General features: G+C 52.0%; 1 protein-coding gene across 4 annotated transcripts in view; it reads right to left on the reverse strand.

Annotated features, from left to right (window-relative positions):
• Window positions 1-22,873, reverse strand: part of ITGA10 (integrin subunit alpha 10) — a 70,089-nt gene that overhangs the window by 35,723 nt on the left and 11,493 nt on the right. For 2 of the 4 annotated variants that reach the window (XM_084613282.1, XM_084613280.1), the window contains exon 2: window positions 1,304-1,415. Coding sequence is in view for 1 of the 4 variants with exons in the window: in XM_084613279.1 (XP_084469405.1) it covers window positions 1,304-1,415; window positions 15,510-15,561 (164 nt within the window). In the remaining 3 variants the exon portion in view is untranslated. Of the gene's footprint in view, window positions 1-1,303; window positions 1,416-15,509; window positions 15,669-17,339; window positions 17,490-22,873 lie in introns of those variants that run through there. The other 2 variants (XM_084613281.1, XM_084613279.1) reach the window with 2 other exon arrangements.

Raw genomic sequence — 22,873 nt, forward strand, 5'->3', positions numbered from 1 at the left:
GACAGCTGTTGGCCCGTCACTTCACTCCCCTCTCCCCCTCCAGAACCCTACTCCCCCCCCACTATATAGCGTTTGTTTCCTGCATTCAGATGACCTACGCATCAACGCGCAGTCCCAGCCGCGGCTGGCTCCTCCCGGCATAGCAGCTGGATTTCCTGAGAGCAGAAGTTTTTTTTTATTTTTTCCCCCTTCTCCTTCTGTGAATCATTTTCAAACAGCAGCCGAGTCAGGGCTGCTAGTCATTTCCTTTGATTTTTTTTTTTTTTATAAACTGCTGCTGTGTGCTTGGGGAAATCAGGGATACAGTTTGGAGTCCTCACGCCCCTGCTCCCGCGCACGGCTGCAGCACAGATGCTTGAATTAAAGCCAAGGGGACCTCGTCAGTTTCAGCTGGGGGTCTCCAGCATTTTCCCCTTTGGTACCTCCGAGCCCTGGCCATGCAGTGCCGGGAGTTTAACCAGTTTCTCCCAGCTTTGAGTCTTCGCCATGTTCAAGAGAGGCAGCATGGCCCAGTCATTAGAGCAGCGGCCTAAGACTCAGGAAGCCTAGCTTCCAGGCCCAACTCTGCCACTGTCCTTGGGAAAGTCACTTCCCTTCTCCCTGCCTCAGTTCCCCCTCCCACCCTTTGTCTGTCTTATCTGTTTAGATCAGTGCTCCTCAAAAATTTGAGGGTCACAACCCCCTTACCCAGTCTGTGCCCTCCTCTGCCGCCGGAGCCGGGGGTCAGGAACAGGGCTGGGGCTCAGGGGGGATGACACATGGTGGGGTAAGGGGCCAAGGCTGGGGCCGCACCTGGGGGTGGGGCTGGGGCCAGGAGCCAGGGATGCAGCTACGGGTGGAACCAGAGCAGAACTGGGGGCGGGGCTGAGTGGCACTCCCTCCCTGCCTCCACATGGGGGCTGGCCTGCCCCCCCCACGGTTCCTTTATGCCCCCCTAGGGGGTGCGTGCCCCACAGTTTGGGGACCTCTGGTTTAGACTGTAAGTCCTGTATGGACATGAAGCACCAAGCAAAACAGGGACCTGATGTTGGTGGGGGCCCCTAGGCACTTCTGGAATGCAAGTAAATAAAATTAGCTCTTCCCTGCCAAAGGCACCAGGATTATGTCAGACTGGAGTCAAACTGGTTTCCAGTTTTGGCCCGAAAGTGGATTTGAATTAGGAATGCAGCTGGGAAAAGCACATGTAGCGAATGGCTCGCCTCGCCTCAGACCATCTCACAAGCCCCTGTAAAATCCTCACTTTTGGCACGAAGGGTTGCCCCCCTGGAACTGCTATGGCAGGTGTAATGCTTTCCACACTCACCATTTCTCCCCTCCGGCTTCGTGCTGCAGGACCTTGTAACCGAACTGAGCCTCCGGTGGCCCCTGGAAGATCTGGGGTCTCTTCACATCAATGTTGAATGACCTGCATAGCCCTAAAGAGACACAGAGCAGAGTTTCAGAGTAACAGCCGTGTTAGTCTGTATTCGCCAAAAGAAAAGGAGGACTTGTGGCACCTTAGAGACTAACCAATTTATTTGAGCATGAGCTTTCGTGAGCTACAGCTCACTTCATCGGATGCATACTGTGGAAAGTGTAGAAGATCTTTTTATTTGTGTGTATATAAAAAGATCTTCTACACTTTCCACAGTATGTATCCGATGAAGTGAGCTGTAGCTCACGAAAGCTTATGCTCAAATAAATTGGTTAGTCACAGAGCAGAGTGTTAGTCTAACCCAGAGAGCCCCAAAGTTAGGGGAGATGCAAAGACTTAGAGGGGGAGGGGGAGGACAGAGACAAAACTCTCAATCATTCTCCAGAATCTTGGCTTTCATTTAAAACAAAAATCAAATCTCCAGCTGTTACGGCTGCAAAGAAAAGCTTAAAAATATGGCACAAATAGTAAGTTAGCTGAAAACTGTATTTTGTGCGGCACTGAAACTATTGGCCAATTCGGCGACTCGCTTGGGCCGAAAAAAGTACCAAAACCAGAAATGTCAGACACATTTAGTTCCAAAAGGTCGTTCAAAATTGACATTGGAACCATTCCATGTGGCCCAAATGGAACGTTTTCTCCCTTTTTTTTGTTTAGTCAAGGGGGGAAAAAAATGGAAAAATTCAGTTTCAGTTTGAAACTACCCGCATTTTGTGGGGGATTTTTCAGTTCGGTGGCCGAAAATGACGCTGCATCACTTACACTTGGGTCATATTTTTAAGCTTGTAATCAATGCGTCGCCTTTTTTGCCTTGCAAGACAGGGCCAGTAGGAGCAGAATCAAGCCAACGCTTTCAGAAAAACCTCCCTCCGTGTACATCTTTCATGCACTTAAGCAAACTCCAAAAAATTCAGACTAGTGTGTTACTTTAGCATCCCTGATCGGAGCCCCATCGTGGCAGGCACGCCACACGAGAAAAAACAATGTATGTTAATCCTAGTGTGGACAGGACAGTGGGAGTTTTAACATCTGTTAACAAGTCAATTACCTAGACCAGGTTCCATCTGCATCAGAATTTTAACTTGGTAAAAACATATCTTTTTCTCAGCAAAGATCAAGCTGTAGTAAAACAGTCCCTCTCCCAAATTACTTGCAGCCTAAGTAGGTGAAACAAAAACATGTGTGAGGGGAAACTGAGGCCCAGAGAGTAAGAGGCCCAGAACCTCAAAGGTAACTCCATTGGGAGTTAGGTGCCTAAATAACTTTGAGGATCTGGGCCAAAGTGACTTGCCCAAGGTTGGCTCCCTAACGTCTCAAATTTCATAGTTCACAACAAATCCAACTGGTCCACTTGATGCAGGAATCAGGGTGAGATTTTAGGGCCTGGGTACAGAGGAGGTCAGACTAGATGATCACAACAGTCCCCGCTGGCCTAGGAATCTGCGAGTCTCTGTATCGTGAGCTGCAAGGAGAATGGAAACATTTGTGCAGGCTGCGACCAGGGGCTAAAACAAACCCCCCCTTCCCACTAGCCCAGGCAGTCCAAGCCCTCAAGGAGACTTTCAGACTCTTCCCAGATTGGGTTGTTTCAGGTTACCGGCCACAAAGAGGACAGGCAAACCGCAGCCGGCAGCACACGGGCCCGGGTTGAGTTTGTACAGCTGATTCCCCCCGGCCACAGGAAACGTTGTTGCCCCGTCATCTGGTGGATTGCGTTAGCCGGCCTGCCCCTAGAACTCGCTGCCGGCACTTGCATTTTGACTCCCCACTGGAGTCACAGATTCCAAGGCCAGAAGGGACAACTGGGATCATCTAGCCTGGCCCCTGTGTAACACGGGCCACGGGCTTTACAATCACCTTGGGCTGCTGGTCCCGCAGGGCCGTGCTGCCCTATAATGGTCAGTGTAGCTACACCTGGAGCTTTTAGGAAAAAGGGTCAAAGGAGTGAGATGCACAGGTGTTTACGCACCACCCAGGGGAAGTATTAGCCTTAGGGTGCTGATAGGAAAACTGAGGCACAGAAGGGTGGGGGAAGTGACTTATTCAAAGCTTATAGAAGAGCTGGGGTCTGAGTGCCCTAGCCACATTATGATTTGTATTTCAGTAGCACCTACCGGTTCCGAGGGACACCAGTGCTCCCCAGTGCACACTCAGTGAGTGACAGTCTCTGCACTGAAGGGGCACTCAACAGGGCAATGGTGGGAGGGGAAACTGAGGCGCAATGAGTGCGGGGGGAGCGATGCCCCAGGACATACAACACGCCAGTAGCAGAGCTAAGACTAGAATCCCAGGAGTCCTGAGTTATTTAATTCGGAACCCAGCCATGGGTCTTAAGAGTTCAAGTGATTGTTTCCAACCGTGCATTACCGCTCACCCAGCTTTGTCACACCCACACCCTTCCCGGCTCCCAGGCCTGGACCCTACCCCTGGGCTACGGGGCCTCTTCCCCACCAGACCAGAGCTGAACTCCGGCCCTTGACAGCATTGCAGGGTAAGACGAGAGGAAAAGGGACCCGATTCCCGTGTGGCCCAGCAGCAGCCTCTCCGACCGCGAGCAGGAGGGGGTGGATTGGTCTGGCACGCACACGCTTTAAATGAGGCCCAGATAGCGACAGTCCCCTCCCCCGCGTACCGCTAATGGGATTTCGAGAGCAGTGCTGGAAACCACTGACCATGCTAGGGTTACTCCCAGCTCAGGGGAGGCTATCCTCGCAGAAAGCACTGCTTGGTGCCCAGGCCCGCTCTTCGTCGGACTCCAATTCTAGGCCCTTTCAAGCCACAACTCGGTCAGATCTACCCTGGGCCGTACTCTCTCCAGTTGGCTGTATTCTCTCCCCTTCGCTCGAGCATCAGCCAGCCACCCAATTCCAACCTCCCTTCCCACTTGTAATGCAATGCCCTGGGGGTGGGGGTGTAGCCAGCACCGGGATGCGAACCTGCGACCTCTTGGTCTAGAGGCACAGGCCCTTATGGCCAGAGACAAAGCCCCACCTCTGCCAGCTGCAGGCCGTTGTGCCTCTGAGCTGAGCGCTAGCCGGAGACAGAGCCGCACTGCGGAAGGGCGGATTAGCGAAGCCGGGTCAGGCCTTGCGAGAGCGTGGATTGGAGGTAGAGAGACAGGCCGCTGGGAACAGTGCTGGTAATGCATTAGCGTAGTCAGCGTGGCTATCTCCGGAGACCCTTTGCCTGCGAAGGCCTGACGCTACGTCTGCCCTGCAGCTAGCAGCCTGCCTCCGAGACTGGGTAGACAAGCTCGCGCACTAGGGGCTAGCCACCCGAGCGCAGACCCAGGAGCGCAGACCCAGGGCGGCTAGCCCACGGTGCCCCTTGTACCGCAATATCTTGAGCGGCTACCTGCTGACGTAGCTGGGAGGCATGCTGCCTGCTACTGCGTAGCCATACCCAGAGAGAACAACAGCAGGTTGTCTGTCTGTGTCCAGTGCAATCCCCTTTCTACTGTTCAAACGAGACCTAGTCAACAAAAATACAGACCCAGCCGTTTCCCATTGCAAAAAGCGGCTTCGGCAGAATCAAAATATTTTATGGGAACATTTTAATTTCGAGAAAATTTTGCAATGGGAAAAAGTCCAGAATCAATTGAAACTATGCTATCCAGCTGACACGTTTTGATTTCTGTTCATGTTTAAAATATTTTTCAGATTTTATCTTTCCTGTTAAGGGAGAACAAACTTCAAAGCAAAAATGGCCGTGCTACTGAAGCAAAGCATTCGAAGGGTCCCAAATCCAAATGTCAGAATTTTCGTTTCGTGGGGCGTTCTGGATTTTCATTTCATTGGGAACACCCACCACCACACTTCTACATGTCAGAATTTCTCAGGGAACAGAAATCCGGGTTCCCAACCAGCTCTTACAACACCCCAGTCCTGTCTCTTGTCTGGTCCAAGAGGCAAACGCTGTTCCCAAGTTGGCACTAGGAGGTGCTGTGCTGCCGGACTCCTTGCAAGATGGATGTTCTGGTTATTTTAATGTCCCAAGCAGCCCGTGGCACAGAAACAGGGGATGAGCCCTAGTGAGCTGGGCTTATCCCAAAGTGATAATTTAGTTCCATCTCCTTAAAAACATCTCGTAGCCCCAAGGCTCCTCCCTGTGCCCGCTGATCTCAGTGCTACTTTGCATCACATCCCAATCCCAAAGCACTTTACGGATCACAATTAACCCTCACGCTCGCGTAGGGAAGAATCAGTCCTGCCTTCCTGCAGCTGTACGGTGAAGGGAAGAAATACGCTCAGAGCAGGTACAGAATCCCAACTCACAGCCTCTTTCTCTGATCCCATAGCTCATGTTCCCCCCCGCCTCCCAGAACTGGAGAAGCCCTTCAGTCCACTACACGACTAGACCATTGCAGAGAAGCACCTTAAAAACCAAATCCAGGAGGACGAGGAAACGAAACTGACCATGAACCATCAGGGGAAAGTGACTGAATTTATTGCACCAGCCCAAGGGCTAAAACAGGCAGTGGAAAGCAGCGTGAAAAATGTTCACCGCTTTCCCATTCACTCCTCTGCGAAACCTGCGCATTATTTTGAAATATACAGGGCCTGATTTCCATGTGCACACAGGCCCTGGCAATGTCAGGGCCCTCCCAAGGTGGGTGGGAGTTAACTGTAATTGGCACTTGTTTTTAAGGCTGCTTTACACTGTCAGGGCAGCGTCGAAAGAACCTTGGAGGAGCTATAAATCAAGCCCATGATGCAGCCAGCATTAAGAGCGTCTAATGCATTTTGTGCATGGGTGTCAGTGAGGATCCAGACTGGAGGAGTTGTCCTGAAATTATAGTTTCCAAGCTGAGATCATAACAACCTCCCAGTGACAGGCTCCAGCTTGGCAGGGCCGAGCAGGGCAGCGTATTTCCTGCCTCTCTGAGGATGTGTAAGGAGAGGGCGGAGGCTGCGCCCCTTGCACAGTGACTCCTCTGTCTCAGGAGCCGACCGTGCCCCAGATTCACAGCAAACCTCAGGAAGAAAACAGACTAGCAATTACGCAGGGTGTAGTTTGAAAATAGAGCGCCTTTGCCCCAGTATGGATCACATGCACACGCTGCAAATTCCTTGCATGGTTGGCTAACTAATTACCAGCAGCACCGAGAGGCCAGCTTCGGAAATTAGCCCACACGCGTATTTTAGGAAACTCAAATTAAAGGGAGAAAAAATTCTCGTTGACTTAAAATATTTTGAGAATTGCAACGGCCCAGAGCCAAGAGCCTTGTTTGTCCCAGCCCGGACCTGCCAGTTAACCTCATATGTTATTGCTGTCTTTAAAAATGTCGTACATTTAGAGCCAGAAGGCAGCGTCGTAATGGTCTGGTCTGACCTCCTGTGTAAGACAGGCCAGGGAAGCTCACCCGGGGAGCCTTGCACTGAGCAGTGGTTCTCAACCTTTTGTGGACTCAGGACCCATTTGTAAATGTTTGTGGCCTGTCGCAACCTAAATAATCTGTGGGTGGAGTAGGGTTCGCGCCTGGCTGGTATTTGACCGGCCTGGCTGGGTGGTTTTTTTTTTTTTTTTTTTTTTACATATTTGCCAGTTGCCAGAAAAATTATTTAATCTGCCAGTGGGGTTTGTATGTGGGTCTGAAGATTTGCATCAAAGTTTCTGTGTCCAGCTAAAGATGCTGCAGTGATCCCACTTCCCCAGTTTAAGTCAGAAAATGATGTTAGCAGTCTTATCTATATGTTACCTGCGTGTGTAGCTACACGCAGCAGTGAAAGTTTTTAGTACAGGGGAGGCAGCGGGAAAAGGCTCCAGGAGTAGGCACTACATGTGAGAGGCGCTGGTTGGGTGTGTAGAGAGCCGTGTATGGTACAGACCCTATGGTTCTGGCATGTCTTTGCTTACCTAAGCAGAGCCTCAGTGACTACACTGTCATCTATACCCATGCTAGAGGAGCATGCAGTGTACGTACCCTACACGCCACCATCACCGTAAGTAGGGTCTCAGAAAGAGCCGTCCAGTCCCTGTTGAAAGGTATCAAGTAGCACCAGCTACAAAATTAGGCAGAATAGTTTTCCATTGAAAAATGCAGTTTCACTGAAACCTAAATGTTTCACATTGACCTGTTGATTTCAACTCAATTTGTTAATGGGAAAGGTTGAAACATTTAGCTTGGATTCATTTTATTTAGTAAAACGGTATTTAAAATATTAATTTTAGATGTATTAGGCATACATAGCGTACAAAATGTTAACATATTATAAATGTCGAAACAGTGTTTCAATATGATCCAAATGAGATTGAACTTGTCTGGAATTTTCAGTCATTTTTGGTATGAATTTGAAATTTTTTTTTTTCCAAAATGTCAGTGGGATGTAACTGGCCAAGGTGCAGAGCAACAGGGAATGTGGCCACCCAACCACAAGGATTGTCAGCCTAAGTGCCTTAGAAGTAGCATCCTGCAGCAGGGCTGTCTTAGTCTCCAGTACTTCTCAGGGGACATATGAACTGCCCTGATCTGGCTCCACATAGCGTTCACCCTGAAACCTAGCGATGCCCATTCTGAAGTTAGACCTGGGTTTTAGTCCCAGCTCTGTCACTGACTCCCAGGGATACTTTGGCCAAATTCCTGCCTTTCTGTGCCTCAGTTTCCCCACCTACAAGATGAAGACACCTATCCTTGCAAAGCATTTTGAGAGTTATGAGTGGAAAATGCTACTGCAATGCTGCCAAGTAGTATCTCTTTTGGTTAAGTTTCCTTGTTAACTATTTCCCTGCCAATTATTTAAGCAAAAGCGTGACAGCTATTCAAGCACTGTGGGTGGAGCTTGGCATCACGGGCGGAGCTTAGTAAGAATGCCACTTCTTCCTTCCCTCCTCCACTCAGGCTCCCCTCCTCCATACACACACTCACACCAAGGAAGGGGAGTTTATATGTAAATTAAATGGACTAGCCTGGAACCAATTAGACATGTAAACAAAAGAGAAACTCCACACTACTCTCCTGGATGGAAGAGACCCTCCAACTATGTGTTAAGTACAGTATTGTCAGCCACAAGCGTTCCAAAATCCCCCAAAATCATCAGATTGGCATAAATACCTTACGGTTTTTAAATTACTAAATTAAGTTTGAGCATAAGCTTTCGTAGGCTACAGCCCACTTCATCAGATGCATAGAATGGAACATATATATATATACACACATACAGATAAGTTGGAAGTTACCATACAAACTGTGACAGGCTAATTAGTTAAATGAGCTATTATCAGCAGGAGAAAAAAACTTTTGTAGTGATGCTCAAGATGGCCCATTTAGACAGTTGACAAGAAGGCGCGAGGATACTTAACTTAAGGAAATAGATTCAATATGGGTAATGACCCCAGCCACTCCCCGTCTCTCTTCAAACCCAAGTTAAGCCTACGTTGCCAAACGCTGCTCTTTTATCACAAGTTCCAAGATATGGGTAAGTTTTCCCCAAAAACCTCAGCTGCTGGAGTCATGCGAGAATCTTATTAAAAAAGGTATGTTTCTAGTAAGTTATAAAGAAAAGCTCAGACATGTGACCTCATTCTCAGCAACCAGAAGACACAATTAGATATTTTAAAAAAAAAAAAAAAAAAGGATTTTTTTTAAGTCCGTCATGATTTTTTGGGGGCCTGACTCAGGATTTTTGAATGCTTGGGGTTGCAGTCCGCCATGAGATTTGTGAGCCTTTGTGACCGAACTTGGGTCAGACTTTTCTTTGCAAGCATGAGGGCCAGAAACATTAAAAAAAAAAAAAAAGAAAGAAAGAAAGCTGTGATTTTCACTTAATCACATGACTCCAGAAGCTGCAGCTTTCGGAAACACTAAATAAAGCAAGACTGCCCTTTTTTTGCCTCACTTTCCCCCTCTATAAGCACAAGCTCAAGGTATGTTGTCGATTGGATTCCACCTGGAGGGAAGAAAAGTTGGGGAGGACAAAGAACAACATATTGTAGGAAAAGGAGGCTGCAATCATGGAGACATCTCACGGCAGAGTTACATCTCTCACTCTGGGCAAACAGCAGTGGGGAAAACGGGCTGCTTCTAGACACAGGAGAGTCTAAATCGAAGTCTCTACAAAAGAGAGATACTTATATCTGCAACAAGAAAAGGAGGACTTGTGGCACCTTAGAGACTAACCAATTTAAATTATGAGCTGGCTATGCCATGAGCAAGTGGCAGGCTCGGGGCTGTAAAGAAGCCCAAGAAAATCTCCCTGATTTGCCAAAATATTTCCCTCTTTGAGAAAAAATATCCTCCGGGAATTTCTCAGCCACCACAGCGAATGCCTGCCAATCCCCTGGAGCAGGATGGGGAGGGCAGAATGGGACAAGTCAAAGCAGTTCCAGATGTGCAGTGATCTATGCCATTGCTTGCTGGGGGGCATGGGGGAGAAGGCCAACCTGCTGCTCAGAGATGAGAGGAGCTGGTGGGACATTTCCCCCACTCTCCCCCACAAAGAAATCCAGATGTAATTTTAATGAAAAGCTGGTTTTCATCAACATTTTATAAAAAGCCACCGAAACGTTTGTCTGAGTTTTGATTTTCCAACGTCACCTCCCAAATGTTTCAGCTTCTGCTTTTGCTTTTTCCTCCAAAAAAACCCTAAAAAAACAACCAACAAAACATCAAAGTTGTTCCTGGGGAACTTCTGATTAAAGAAAGAAAGTAAAATAAAAGTGTCTTCCACTTTTCCACACAAAACCAGGGCATTTTCCAGCTGGTTTTCACTGCGCTCAGTCTGCCCAGCTCCTGCCCAGCTCAGAGCAATGAAGATGTCCCCGTCCTTCGAGGCTACAGCTGACTGCAGAGTCGCGGCTTGAGTAGTCATACCTGAGCTAGTGCTGATCTAGCTAGGGCTGGTACTGCTAGCAGGGAAGCCGTGTTTTTAGCACAGGCCAGCTGTGTGAGAGATCACCCTGGGATCCAGCCAGTCTGTCCGGCCCATGCTGCCACCACGATGTCATTGCTATGGGCACCTTAGCTAGCCTGATTAAAGCTAGCGGCGGCCCATGTACCCCCTGACTTCAGTGCAGAAATACCCTGAGAGAGAAGGTCAGTCTGGCAGCATGGAAAGCTCCCGAGTGTCGGGAACAGCATTGGGGTCCGGTCTCCAGCTTTTGAATTTGGGAGAGGAGGGTTCAAACCTCCAAGCTCCTCTGGAATTGCTAAGTTTGGGATCTGTCTGAAGCTGTAGCTCAGGGCTCCCAGCAGTCCAATCAGACTCTGGGGCCCAGGCTGGCCTAAAAGGGCCAGGACTTTCCAAAAAAGGGCCAGCATCACCTGGTCTCAAGAGCTACTACAGCTTGGTGGGGAGCCCCAAGGAGCCAGGGGAAAGGCAGGGCAAGCTGCTCCCCTATTCCTCCCCTCTGCTCTCCCCTGCTAAAACACTGTGCAGATTCCCAAGGTCCATTGGCTCAGTGGCCTGTCGCTGACAGTCAGCAGCTGCTTCAGAGGAAGGTGTGAGAACCCCACAGAAGGCAGATGTGGGCTAATCTCACTCAGTAGGAGATGGGCTGAAGCCCAGAAGCATGTGATTCAAAATCCCTTCCAACCATGAGTTAGCATCAGTCACAGCAACCATTCTTGTTATCCATATAAGTGTCCAATCCCTTTTTGAATCTTGTGAAGTCCTTATCCTTGATAGCACCCTGTGGCAATGAGTTCCACAGTCTAATCACACCCTTTGTGGGTTTGAATTTGCTACCTTTCATTTCCAGTGAATGTCCGTTCGTTCTCCAAGACAGGAAGAACAGAGTCTAGAGAAGCTGGCTCAGGAACTTTGATTTGCTAATTGATAGACTTATGCCCCCACTTATCCATCTCCTTTTTAAGGTAACGATCCCAATCTTTCCAGTTTCTTAATAGGAGAGGTTTTGCAGATCTGAAGAAGAGTTCTGTGTAGCTCGAAAGCTCATCTCTTTCACCCACAGAAGTTGGTCCAATAAAAGATATTACCCCGCCCACCTTGTCTCCTTAATAAACTTTGTCATCTGCAAGATTTTCTTCCTCATGTCTGACCCCTTGTTTTCCAGATCAGCCGATATATTTAATGCTGGACCTCAAATGGAGCCACGAGATGCTACTTTGTTAATTTTTTGCCATGATTACAATTCGCCATTTATTCCTAATCTGTTTCTTGTCTTCCAGCCAGTTTTTGATCCATGACAAAACTTCCCCTCTTATCCCATGACGACTTCGTTTCTTGAGTAACTTCTTGTCAAAGGCCTTTGGAGTCATGCCACTCTGTTCTCCTTTATCCACTTGACTGCGACATTCAAAAAAGTCTAGTAGATTAGAGACACACGGTTTTCCTTTGCGTGCTGACCTGATCGTCTCATGCTCTTCCAGGAGCTTTATTCTATGTAACTGTCCCAACCAATTTCCTAGGTACAGCTGTTTAGATTCCTGGTCTGTAATTCCCTGGATCTCCCCTAGACCCTCCTTCCGATAAAGGTAAAACATTTGCTGGCCTTCAAACCTCCAGTATAGCAGCTGTTTTTAAAATATGGCGTATTTCTCGCCAGCAGCTCAGCCACTGCACAGTTGAGCTCCTTATCATAGAATCATAGAATATCAGGGTTGGAAGGGACCCCAGAAGGTCACCTAGTCCAACCCCCTGCTCGAAGCAGGACCAATTCCCAGTTTTCCTTCTGTGCTCTGGGACAGAGACCATCAGGGCCCAGGACTCATTGCTTCCTGAAGTTATCAATTCATTCCAGCACCTCTGTCTCAGATGGAACTGATGCAAAGGGTCCTGGAGGCACATTGGAAGAGCAGCTACCCATGGCAGAACGGGAGGATGGCCGGGTTGGGAGCTTCTGGGATAGCTGCTTGAGTAAGAGTTTATCCAGTGGTTGGAGCAAGGAGCCCGGACTCCTGGGTTCCAATCCCAGATTGGGCTCTGCAGTGGGGTGGCATGTTGGACAAGTTGCTACCCCTCTCCCTGCTCCACTCGCCCTGTCCGATTCCCTAGGGCAAAGCCTGGCCACAGATGGGGGGACAAACAGCTCACAACAGAACATCCTCCAATGCTAGTGGGCTACATGCCAGCCCTGCGCCCACTGACCCGCAGCCCCTCAGGGCTTCACTGACAGCAGCCAGCCGGGCCCCCCCTTTCCCTCCCCCAGGGGCACAGAGAGGCCAGCTGCAGAAGCAAGCAACGTGCCCCGTTTCACCAGGTCATGAAAAAAACAGGAGTCCAGGATTGCAGGGCAGGCTGCTGGGGGAACTGCCCCTAGGGAATGTCTTCTGTCCTCAGCCCAAGGGGATAAGGAACCTCATCACTTCGCCTGGGCAGCATCTGTCAGATGGACGTTGGGACAAGAGCCCCGAATCATACGTCCCAGCATGCCCGGCCCCACCATGGCGCTTCCCCACCCCAGCTCCTGGGCCCTGATGCTGAGCAGCATGCTCTGGCAGCGGGTCAGTAGCTGAAGGATGCCACTGAGTGCCCTTGGGTTGCCTACCCTCCCTCGCCACTGCCTGGGCCAGCACCCAGGGGACCGGGGCTCCCCCTGGCCCCATTCGTGGTGATGAGCACGGTACCCACGTACAGCAGCGAAGGCCCTCAAAGCACCTCCCCCAGCCTGCTCGCGCATCGCTGTCCCGGATGGGGGAGGAAATGACTCGGCAAGGGTCACACGGCGAGTCGGTGGAAGAGCTGGGAAAAGACTCCAGGAGTCCCGCTTCCCATCAGCTCCAACTATGAGACCCCACTCCCTTCCCGAGCCAACCGCAGAACCCAGCCGTCTCATCTCCCACGCCTGTCCCCCCCGCTGTAACCATTGGGCCCCACTCCCCACCCAGAGCCGGGACAGAACTCGGGAGTCCTACATCCCAGCCCCGTGCTGCCGCTCAGATGCGGCTAGGAGGGAGCCGCAGCCTCTGGGGGAATGTGGCTCTGCCTGATTCCAGCTGAACCCAGGAATCCGAGAGCATCTGATGAAGGTCTGAGCCGGTTCTTTAATCCCTGACACTTTGCTCACGATGGAAATACACCATCTCCCCCACGCTCTAGCCACATGCTCCTCCCTGCTCCACTCCCACCCCCTCCCCCCCGGCCCGACAGTGACAGCAGGCTCCAGCCAGTGCTGGGCATGCAGCCCCCGGCAGAGCCTGCATGGTGCCCACACGGGGCCCGCACATTGCAAAGCCAGCTGTGCCGGCGTTTCCATGACACGCTTTTCCTCTGCAGCTCCCTGGTCTGACTCTGCACAGAAACGTTCGCCCGGGGAATGCACCCTCTCCCCTCCCCTCCCCCAGACCACGTGCAGCCTCCAGAAAGCAGAGCAATCGACGCTTAGCCCAGGAGAGCAAGACTAGCCTTGTGGTTAAGACACAGGGCTGGGGCTCTAGAGAGCTGGTTCTGCCACCGAGTCCCTGTGCGATGTGGGGCAGCTCGCTCCATGTCTGGGCCTCAGTTTCCCTCTTCTATAGGAGTGAGGGAATCCCAGCCTCCTCCCCCTGTACGTTTCCAGGGGTCAGAGACCGTCTATGGATTTGCACCCAGTACGACGGAATCCGCATCCCAGCTGAGTGTCTGGTTGCAACTATAAGACAAAGAACCCAGCGTCCGCGCTCACCCGCTCCCAGAATCGCAAAGATTGGCTCCAACCCCGTCCTTGCTCGGGAGCGGGGGGGTAGGTAGACCTACCCCAACTCGTTGTGCACCGCGCCCTGGGTTCAGCTCTGGGTGTGGCACGCCGGACGCGACGTCGGAACGATTCCGGTGCTGCCAGTCAGAGGCGTGGAGTCGAGGCGATTCTACAAAACCCAGGTGCAACGCTGCAGATTCCTAAGCACCGTCCCTGCACACCCATGTACGGACACCGAGCCCTGGTCCTTCTCAGGCCCCGAGCACACAAGCGCTTTGGGGGAAGTAAAGGCACCAGCGCAGTTCTTTTTACACTGCAGTAGCCCCCCACCCCCCCGGCACCAATTGGTTTTTGGACCCAGTCGTGCTAGGCGCTGTACAAACCCAGAGCAAGATGGTCCCTTCCCCAGAGGGCTTTCTACCACCAGTGTCGATAGGACAGTGGTGTGTTAGCCACCAGGTGGCGTGTGGACCTGCTCTGAGCAGAGTCAGGCAGGGTACTTAACCCCTGGAGCCATCTATCCTATTCTGCCACCCGTGCTACAGGCTATGAAGTGACACCAGAAAGTGCAAGGGTGAAGTTTTCCAGGAGAGAGGCGGGTGTCAACATCCCCCTAACAAGACCATTATCTACAGCAAAGCTTCATTTTAGAACAAGTATTCCATGTTTTCCATCTCACCTGGACCCCCCATTTCCCATACTTGGGCCCCCCCCCCGTGCCATGGATCTAACCAGGCGTCCACATACACTTAGCAATACGGGAAGGGCCGGGGGGTGTCAATCCCTGACACCCGTTTGCGATTCCCCCAGCTGAGAATGCAGAGGGAGCACATCAGTATGCAGAGGGACCATCCAGGGCTCTCTTTCTGCTTCGTGTCAGCCAGGGCTTCATTGGGAGCAGATGCACTAGAGCTGTGGCCCGTTTGCTCGGCGGGTTTATACAGACCGGCAATCAACGGTCTACAGACGACACGATTCGCCCACCCGGCGCCAATTTCCCACTCCTCCAGGTTGTCCACCCGACGAGGCAGATTCTCTCTTCTGCTCAACAGCTTTTGCATTTGAAGTATCGCGTGCACGCCTGTAGAGCCCGGAGCCCGGGAGAGTCTCCCCTGGCACTCAGAGAGCCACGTTATCCCTTACCCACAAAAACCCGGCACTTTCCTCCAGCCCAGCAGCAACGCACCAGAAAAACTAGAGCAACGTTTGCATTCCAACCCACGGTTAACTCTTCAAAGCCCACGGTCTGGGCAGCTGTGACATCCGAGGCTTGCCAGGGCACAAGACGAGGGCTCTACGGGTTAATTTCGCCTGCACCAGTGGGCACTGATTAGAAGGGAAAACCGCCAAAGACACAATGGGCATTAGGTGGCCAGTTAGGCTGGCCACTGGGTGCCCACTGGTGACTTGGAAAATCTCTCCTGGTGAAGTAAGACTCAATTCAGTCCTGGATTTCACAGTCCTGCTGGGGTTTGTTTTTCCTCCCTTTTTATATAAAGAAATTAAGAACCAGCTTCTTTACCTCTAAGCAGCAGCAGACTGCAGAGGACACAGAGACGGCCGTATGGTTCCATAGCACCAGTTAGAGTCCGGCCGGAGCGTTTGTTCCGGGAGCACGGAGAGCCAAACTGGGCATGGTGCGAGCGTATGTGAGCGCCGCTCACTCCCTCTGCCTCAAAGGTTACTCTGTCTTCGGCTGCTTTATTACACGCCGCCACTCAGAGTTTTTCCTCCTTCATCTCCCAGACATTTCAATTGGCTGCTAAAAATAAATGGCAGGGGAGGGATTTTCTTATTTTTTTAAAAAAAAATCCAAAATAGCAGAAACAATGAAGGAGCTGGGAGGGGCGGGTGGGGGGTGGGAAATAGCCAACTAGAAACCACCCAGAAACAGATGCAGGGAGCAAGTTGGGGAAAGCAAGATTTTGTAGTCCAGCTTTTTGAGGCTCTCTGTTCACGAAGCCTGTTCTGAGTGTTTGCACGAAGTACGCGTGGAAAGCGTGCAAAGATAGTCCCCCCCACACACACACACGCAAAAATACAGGAATGGATGAGTCAAATACTCCTGTACATTTGCACTTTTTTGTACCCTCTTCCAAACATATGGGACTTCTTATTAGGCCATTCCTGTATTTTTGCCCTCAGAACCAGGACCGAGTGTGCAGAAAAGTGCAAACACCTCGCAGTGGTGTTTGGTTTTTTTAACCTAATCCATTCTTGCATCTTTGCACACCCTAAAGAAAAAGTGGAATAAATTTTGCTGCTCTTTTGGCACGCTTGTTAACCCTCCCGTCCACGCTTCCTTCAAAGGTTTGGGTCTTGAACCATTTCAAAGTAACACTGAAGTCCCCCCGCCCCACCCATTAGTATCCTTATGGTTTGTAGGCATCTGTATTGTGTGTGGGGTGCATTCTAGAGAAACGTCCCATATTTCCACGCCTCCATCCCTTAGCGACTTTGCCCCCAGCCAAGGCAGGGCTGGAAGTGACAGGGACCATGAATTCAGCCCCTGTTCAGCCCCCGCCCCCTGGTTTTCCACTTAACCTCACTTGCACACAGTGTCTGCGATTCAACAGAGAACGTACCAAGAGGAATCACAATGATGCAGGGAGCAGCCAGCCAGCCAGAGCACATAACATTTCATAATTGCTAGCTAGGCACCGCTGGCTCGGAGGGGTGAGCCAATGCTGGTCTAACCTTCGGCCAGCAGGGGGTGCTGCAGTGTCACCTTTGACATGAGCATCACATTTCCAGGACCTGATTCTTTGGAGTCACTTTCCATTGATTTCCATCAAGGATTCTGGATCAGGCCCCATTACCCATAGCTAGCTGGGGATGCTTGGGACCGCAAGCCAGATCAGACACAAAAGCGCAGGACGTGGGCAATAGTTTTCCAGCCCCTCCAACTAGAACTTAAAGTTCTCTGTCCAGAGCAGGAGAGGCGGGTACTCTGGTATGCACCCCGCTGACGCAGACAGGGTTAGAACAGAGGCCCTGGCACCTCATCGACACATGGCAATTGTAACCCCTCCGCTCCCTAGTGTGGCTGCAGGGGTGGCCACAACTGGAAGCGTGGTGGCTACTGCCTTGGTCACAACCCAAGACTGAACCACTGACTTCTAGAGCGAAGAGCAGCTGCTGCTATAGCTTGAGCTATAGGACGGAGCCCTCAAGTTGGGAGTACTAGCAGGTCGATCAGGGGGACAGGGACACCAACACCCTGGACAGAGGTTTACAGATGCGGTGGCCCAGCCTGGGTTGAGACCCCTCAAAGCAAGAGGCCTCGTATTTAACCCAGTCCCCCCTCCCCTCTTCACCATTAAGAGAATTGCAGTTGGGGCTTTAAACATACCTCCTGGTGTCTTGATATTTAAGTTCCCATAATGGCCCGGGATGCCGGATCACTCCTGGCTCCAATTCTCCAAAGCCTCAGCCTGGTTCTGATCCCTGTCTTGGCCACTCACCCAGGGCCTGGTACAGTGGCCACATCTCTCTGATGGAAATCCTTGCTATTGGGTTGCCCTGGAGATGGAAATTCTTTGGTGGTAAGAAATTAGAAGGTCTGGATGGAAAACAGCTACAGAAAAAGCACATGACAGCTCCCCAAGCCCTGAATGAGGGCTGACACAGATACACATGTGCGGGGGCCGGGGAGGGGCAACTGATCATCAAGCAGCGTCAGGCTTCAGAGGTTTCATCCCACCCCTGCCAGCTTTTAAAACACAGCTCAACACGGGCATTCCCGTCCCCCCACAGGGAGCCTGACTGGAATGGCTCATCCTGTATAATGCCAGCCTGGACCCTCTATTCCACAATAAAGCGTGACTTGATTCCTGGATTACTCTGTTTTGGAAATGCACTAATCCTTCCCGAACAGTGCGATTTATTCTGGAACAGAGAGTCCCCAGGAGGAACGGTTCTGGAATAGCTTTTCTGGTCAATTTCCACATGTACACAAGCCCCGGACAAAACGTGGTGTGTTTTTAAACAGGTCAAAATCTTAAAAGCTTGTCTTTACTAGGGGAGAAAAGGTGGGCTCTGAACTCGAGCTAACACGAGGTAAAACCCTAGTGAAGACAAGGCCGGCTGGAGGTTTTCATGTGTGCAAGCAGGTGGAGGTAAAGATTACTGGGGATCTGGGGTTTGTCTCGACCTGCCAACACATGTTAACAATGACAAACTCCCTCCTCTTCACTGGGGTTTTAACATGGGTTGGAAGTGCTCTTTTTTCCCTAGTGTAGACACGGCATATGGGTTTGTCTGTGCTAGAGACCTTTTACTCTTGGCAGAGCCCTTGTAGAGCCAAAAGCTGCAGAGCGTCCACACTCGCCTTCACAAGCATTAGCCACCTTGAAAAAGGCCGTCAATTAACTTGAGGCAAGAGTCTAGTGCAAATAAATGCTAATGGAAGTCCCTGGGGGCACCAAGAGCAGTGACAAGTGAGGGAGACAGGCATGGTGGAGGGGCTTAGTGTATAGCAATGCAAGTCAGGACTCCTGGGTCCCCTTGTCACCTCTGCTATTGACCTGTTGGGTGAGCCGTTTCCCCTGCGCTGGGCCTCAGTTTCCCGCCCCGAGGAGGGGGCTGCTGAGAATACAAACCCTTCTTTTTCTGGAGCGCTCAGAGCTCTTCAGATGAGGACGGATAAGAATTAATGAGCAAACTCTGCTCTTGGCAGGCAGCCCTGTAGTTAGGAGTGGGTGGTGTTACCCATAATGCTCTGGGGACGGGAGGGACATACATTCGACAGCACCTTTCAGCAGAGCATCACACATCATTAATGAATGTCTCGTAATACCACCACCCCCCCACGAGCCATGTATTGTTACCTCCAGTTTACAGCTGGGAACCTGGGGCAGAGATGAAGGGACCTGCCTAAGATAATACAAGGAATCTGAGCCAGGAATAGAACCCAGGAGTCCTGTCTCCCACCCCTCCTCGAGCTGCGGCTAGAGCCAAGGGTTTGGAATGGGTCCACTATCAGGAGAGATTAAAGAGGCTAGGACTTTTCAGCTTGGAAAAGAGGAGACTAAGGAGGGGTATGATAGAGGTCTATAAAATCGTGAGTGGTGTGGAAAAAGCAAATAAGGAAAAGTTATTTACTTGTTCCCATAATAGAAGAACTAGGGGCCACCCAATGAAATTAATGGGCAGCAGGTTTAAAACAAATAAAAGGAAGTTCTTTTTCACTCAGCGCACAGTCAACCTGTGGAACTCCTTGCCTGAGGAGGTTGTGAAGGCTAGGACTATAACAGGGTTTAAAAGAGAACTGGATAAATTCATGGAGGTTAAGTCCATTAATGGCTATTAGCCGGGATGGGTAAGGAAGGGTGTCCCTAGCCTCTGTTTGTCAGAGAGTGGAGATGGATAGCGGGAGAGAGATCACTTGATCAGTACCTGTTAGGTTCACTCCCTCTGGGGCACCTGGCATTGGCCACTGTCGGAAGAAAGGACGCTGGGCTGGATGGACCTTTGGTCTGACCCAGTCTGGCCGTTCTTACATTCTTAACCCAGGAGTCCTGACTCCCAGCTACCTCCCTTCCCCTCCCTTCCAACTCACTTGACCCCACTGCCCTCCCAGAGCTGGGGCTAGACCCAGGCGTCCCCCCTCCAACAGGCACACGTGGTCCAGCCCCTGAATGAAGCCTGGCCGGTGATAGGGGGAGGCACATGCAGTCTGACACCTGCTGCGATTCCTGGCGCTGTAAGGTCAGTTCAGGACCACGGTAGCTTTAAAGGGTGGGACTAGAGGGTGCCTCTTCCCCAACGGGGAATCAAAGCCAGCAGCCCTGGGATCCTCCCTCCTGGGCTGCTACCAGCACTGGCCAGCCGAGTGCTCAGCGTCCTACCTGGCCCTGCAAGTGGCAGGAGGCGTCTGGGCTGCTGACTTGACCAGGGTTTGCAGGCAGTGCCTATCTCTGGGGGGCGCCATACTCCTTCCAGTACCCCTCGAGCAGAGACGGCCCCAGAATCGTACTGTACCCCAGATCCTGGGACAGACCTGGGGAAACCAGACCTATGCAGCCACTTATCAACTGGATGATGAGAACCAGCCCCGTCCTGCCCCTGCCAAAACGCCAAGCCGAGTTGATTAGCTTGGAAGGTCTATGGGCAGGACCATCGTTTTCTTCTGTTTGTACAGCAGCTAGCATGTCTCTAACCCAGAGCTGCCTGCATTTCAGCAGAGGCATGTTGCCTAGTAAAAGATTCTGTGGCCTTCTACAGCAGCCCTGTGTGATAAGGGGGGGGCCCAGGGGTGCAGCGGAGAAAGACGGAGCCTGTGTCATGCCATTTGGAATGAGGGGAAGGAGTTCAGCGATGGGCGTTTGCGCTGATTGGTCACGTCGATCACATCCTGGCCTTGCCGCTGCCACCCCCTGCCCCAGGGCCTCCTCATGGGAGCAGATCCCCCCACAAGCAAGATTAAAAATTTAGATTCAGTTTCTTAGCTGCCCCCAAAATCAACCTACTCCCAATCTGCAGAAGAGGGGGGTTTGGGTGTGCCACCTGCTGGCCACACCAGATACTGCAGCCTGAGTGTAACCAGCAGGACCATTTCCCCGTACACGGGGACTGTCCTGCTAAAGAGTGAGTGGGAGCTGCAGGGGGGCAAGGCCGCATGCAGCACCCTCCGCCAAAATCCCTCAGGTTGCCACCCTGTCCAGCTGTGCACAATGACTCCGTTCAGGATCCAAGTCAGCCGCCATCTGCCATTAAATAGGCATTCAGGGTAGAGGCCAAGAGCGCCTTCGGTGCCAGATCCCACTGATGTTCAGTAAAATAGGGGCGCCTAGTGCCCAAGCCCCTTCAAAAATCCCAACTCACTCCGCTGAGAACCCCGAGAGGGCACGACTACACTCGCCTGCAGGCGGCTGTGCTGTGGTAGAGACGAGTGCCGTCGGAAATCGGAGACCACCGAAGAGTCACTTGACAAACGCAGCCCCGGAATGTCAGCCAGAGCCTCAAACTCGATGGGCCTGGGCCTCACTCACAGGGGACAGACAGAGGAGGGAGAAAAGATACAAGAGGGAAAATTATATCCACCCAGCCTCCTGCTTCAGGGCACAAACCAAGCAGCAGATGGGGGGGGGGGGAGGAAATGCCCTCTCGCCATGGGCTAGTCTTGCACCAGCAAGTGCATTGCCAAGGATTTTCCCGAACCCTGGGCCCGCTGGCAGATGCACATGGGCTCAAGCAGTATTTAAGTGCTCCGGGGGAAAAGTGAGGTTGTCTGGGTGTGGGGGGGAGGGGGGAAAATCAATCATAATCTAAGAGCAGCAGCTTTATAAGACCATGCTTAAAATGCACCTGCTGAGACCTGGCTTGACACCCCCCTTCTACCTCCCCCACCCAGGACTGGACTAGGGGCTTACTCCCTGGAGTCACAGACAGGTGCAAGCGTCTCCATGAGCAGAGAATCTGGACTGCAAATGAGCCGTTGGGATTGTTCCAGGGTGGCTGTTTCCTCTCTTCCTACTGGAGCAGGGGAGGATTTCTCTGCTTGGTGGGGGGGGGGGCACGGAAGAGGACCCTACAGAGACAGTAACGTGGTAGTACAGGGGATCACATGTGTATAGAGAGGCGTGGGGTGGGGACGACTTTCTGCAAGAGAACGGCAGCATTGCAGCTGGAGGGAGACTCGGTGCCCTTCGTTCCAGGGAAGCCTGGATTCTGGCTGCCCCTCACGGGCTGTGCCCCGCACTTTGCTCCCCTCCAGTCCATTCCAACCCTTCCTGCCAGAGTTATGTTCCCCCCTTGTCCGTCCCCAGCCCTGCATGGCTTTTAGCCCACTACAGCTTGGTGCAGGGGAGTGGTGCGATATTGCCCCCTAGTGGTGGACTGGAGCCTGCGGTAGCAGCTACTGCTGGGCCCCCAGGAGGGCTGGGGGTTATTTTCCCAACGGGTGAAGAAGGGAGGTTTTTTCCCAGCCAAGCCAGCATCCTGCTTGGAACAGACACCTGGGTAAACAGGGTCCCAAGCCAGGCAAGGCGGCTCACCCGCTCCGTGCAAACCCAGCACTGAACCAGCCTGTTCCAGCAGCGTGCACGCACGGGGGGACAGACAGGCTGCTGCTTTGAGGGGTCGGCCTAGGTCGAGCGGCCCCCCCCCGCCCCTTCCGGCTCCCTCTCTCCACCACATCCCACGTGGAGCCAACTTCCTCGCCGGTTCCAACCTTCCCGAAAACCACTGAGCGCAGGGTACCGCCCGTCTGGCTCTGCAGGCAAACTCTCGCCACCCTGGGGCTGGCGAGTCGGGCATCGGGAAGGGATCGGACGCGGGAACACTGACCCTTTATTTAACCCTACCGCCCCCGCATGACCTGTGCGGGCTGAGAGGGAGTTTCTCCCATCCCCCCATTCGCCTGCAGCGTTGCATAGACAACGGATTAACACACGCTCCTATCGTAGGACTGGAAGGGACCTGGGGAGGTCACCTGGGCCAGGCTCCTGCATCCCCCTATATATGCCCCCTCCATCCAGGTCTTCATCCCCACCCCTCACCTGTACAACACTGCCCCGGTGAGACAGGGTCCTGTATGTCACGCGTCTCCCCCAAACAAGTGCACAGGGCTTGTACCACCACCGCCACCGGTGTGTGTGCACACGCGTGTGTGTCACTCGCACACGCACTCACTTTGCCTCCAGCTCACTGAAGGCCGTTTGAGAGCGTCCCACCTGAAAACCATGGTGCAGCCACGCTAGGAAAGACATCACTCTTTTATTAAATATAAAGAGTCAGCAACATGCTGTACGTCACTTCTCAAAGGCTCCTGCGGGGAGCCCTGCTCAGAGCCCTGTGGTCCTTTTGAGACCTTTACATTGAAAAAACAAAAACCCACAACGACTTCGTTTGAAAGAAGGTGCATTGACGCAGGGGAGAAAGTAT

This window comes from Lepidochelys olivacea (genome assembly GCF_965140295.1).
Source record: "Lepidochelys olivacea isolate rLepOli2 genome assembly, chromosome: 24".
NCBI lineage: Eukaryota > Metazoa > Chordata > Testudines > Cheloniidae > Lepidochelys > Lepidochelys olivacea.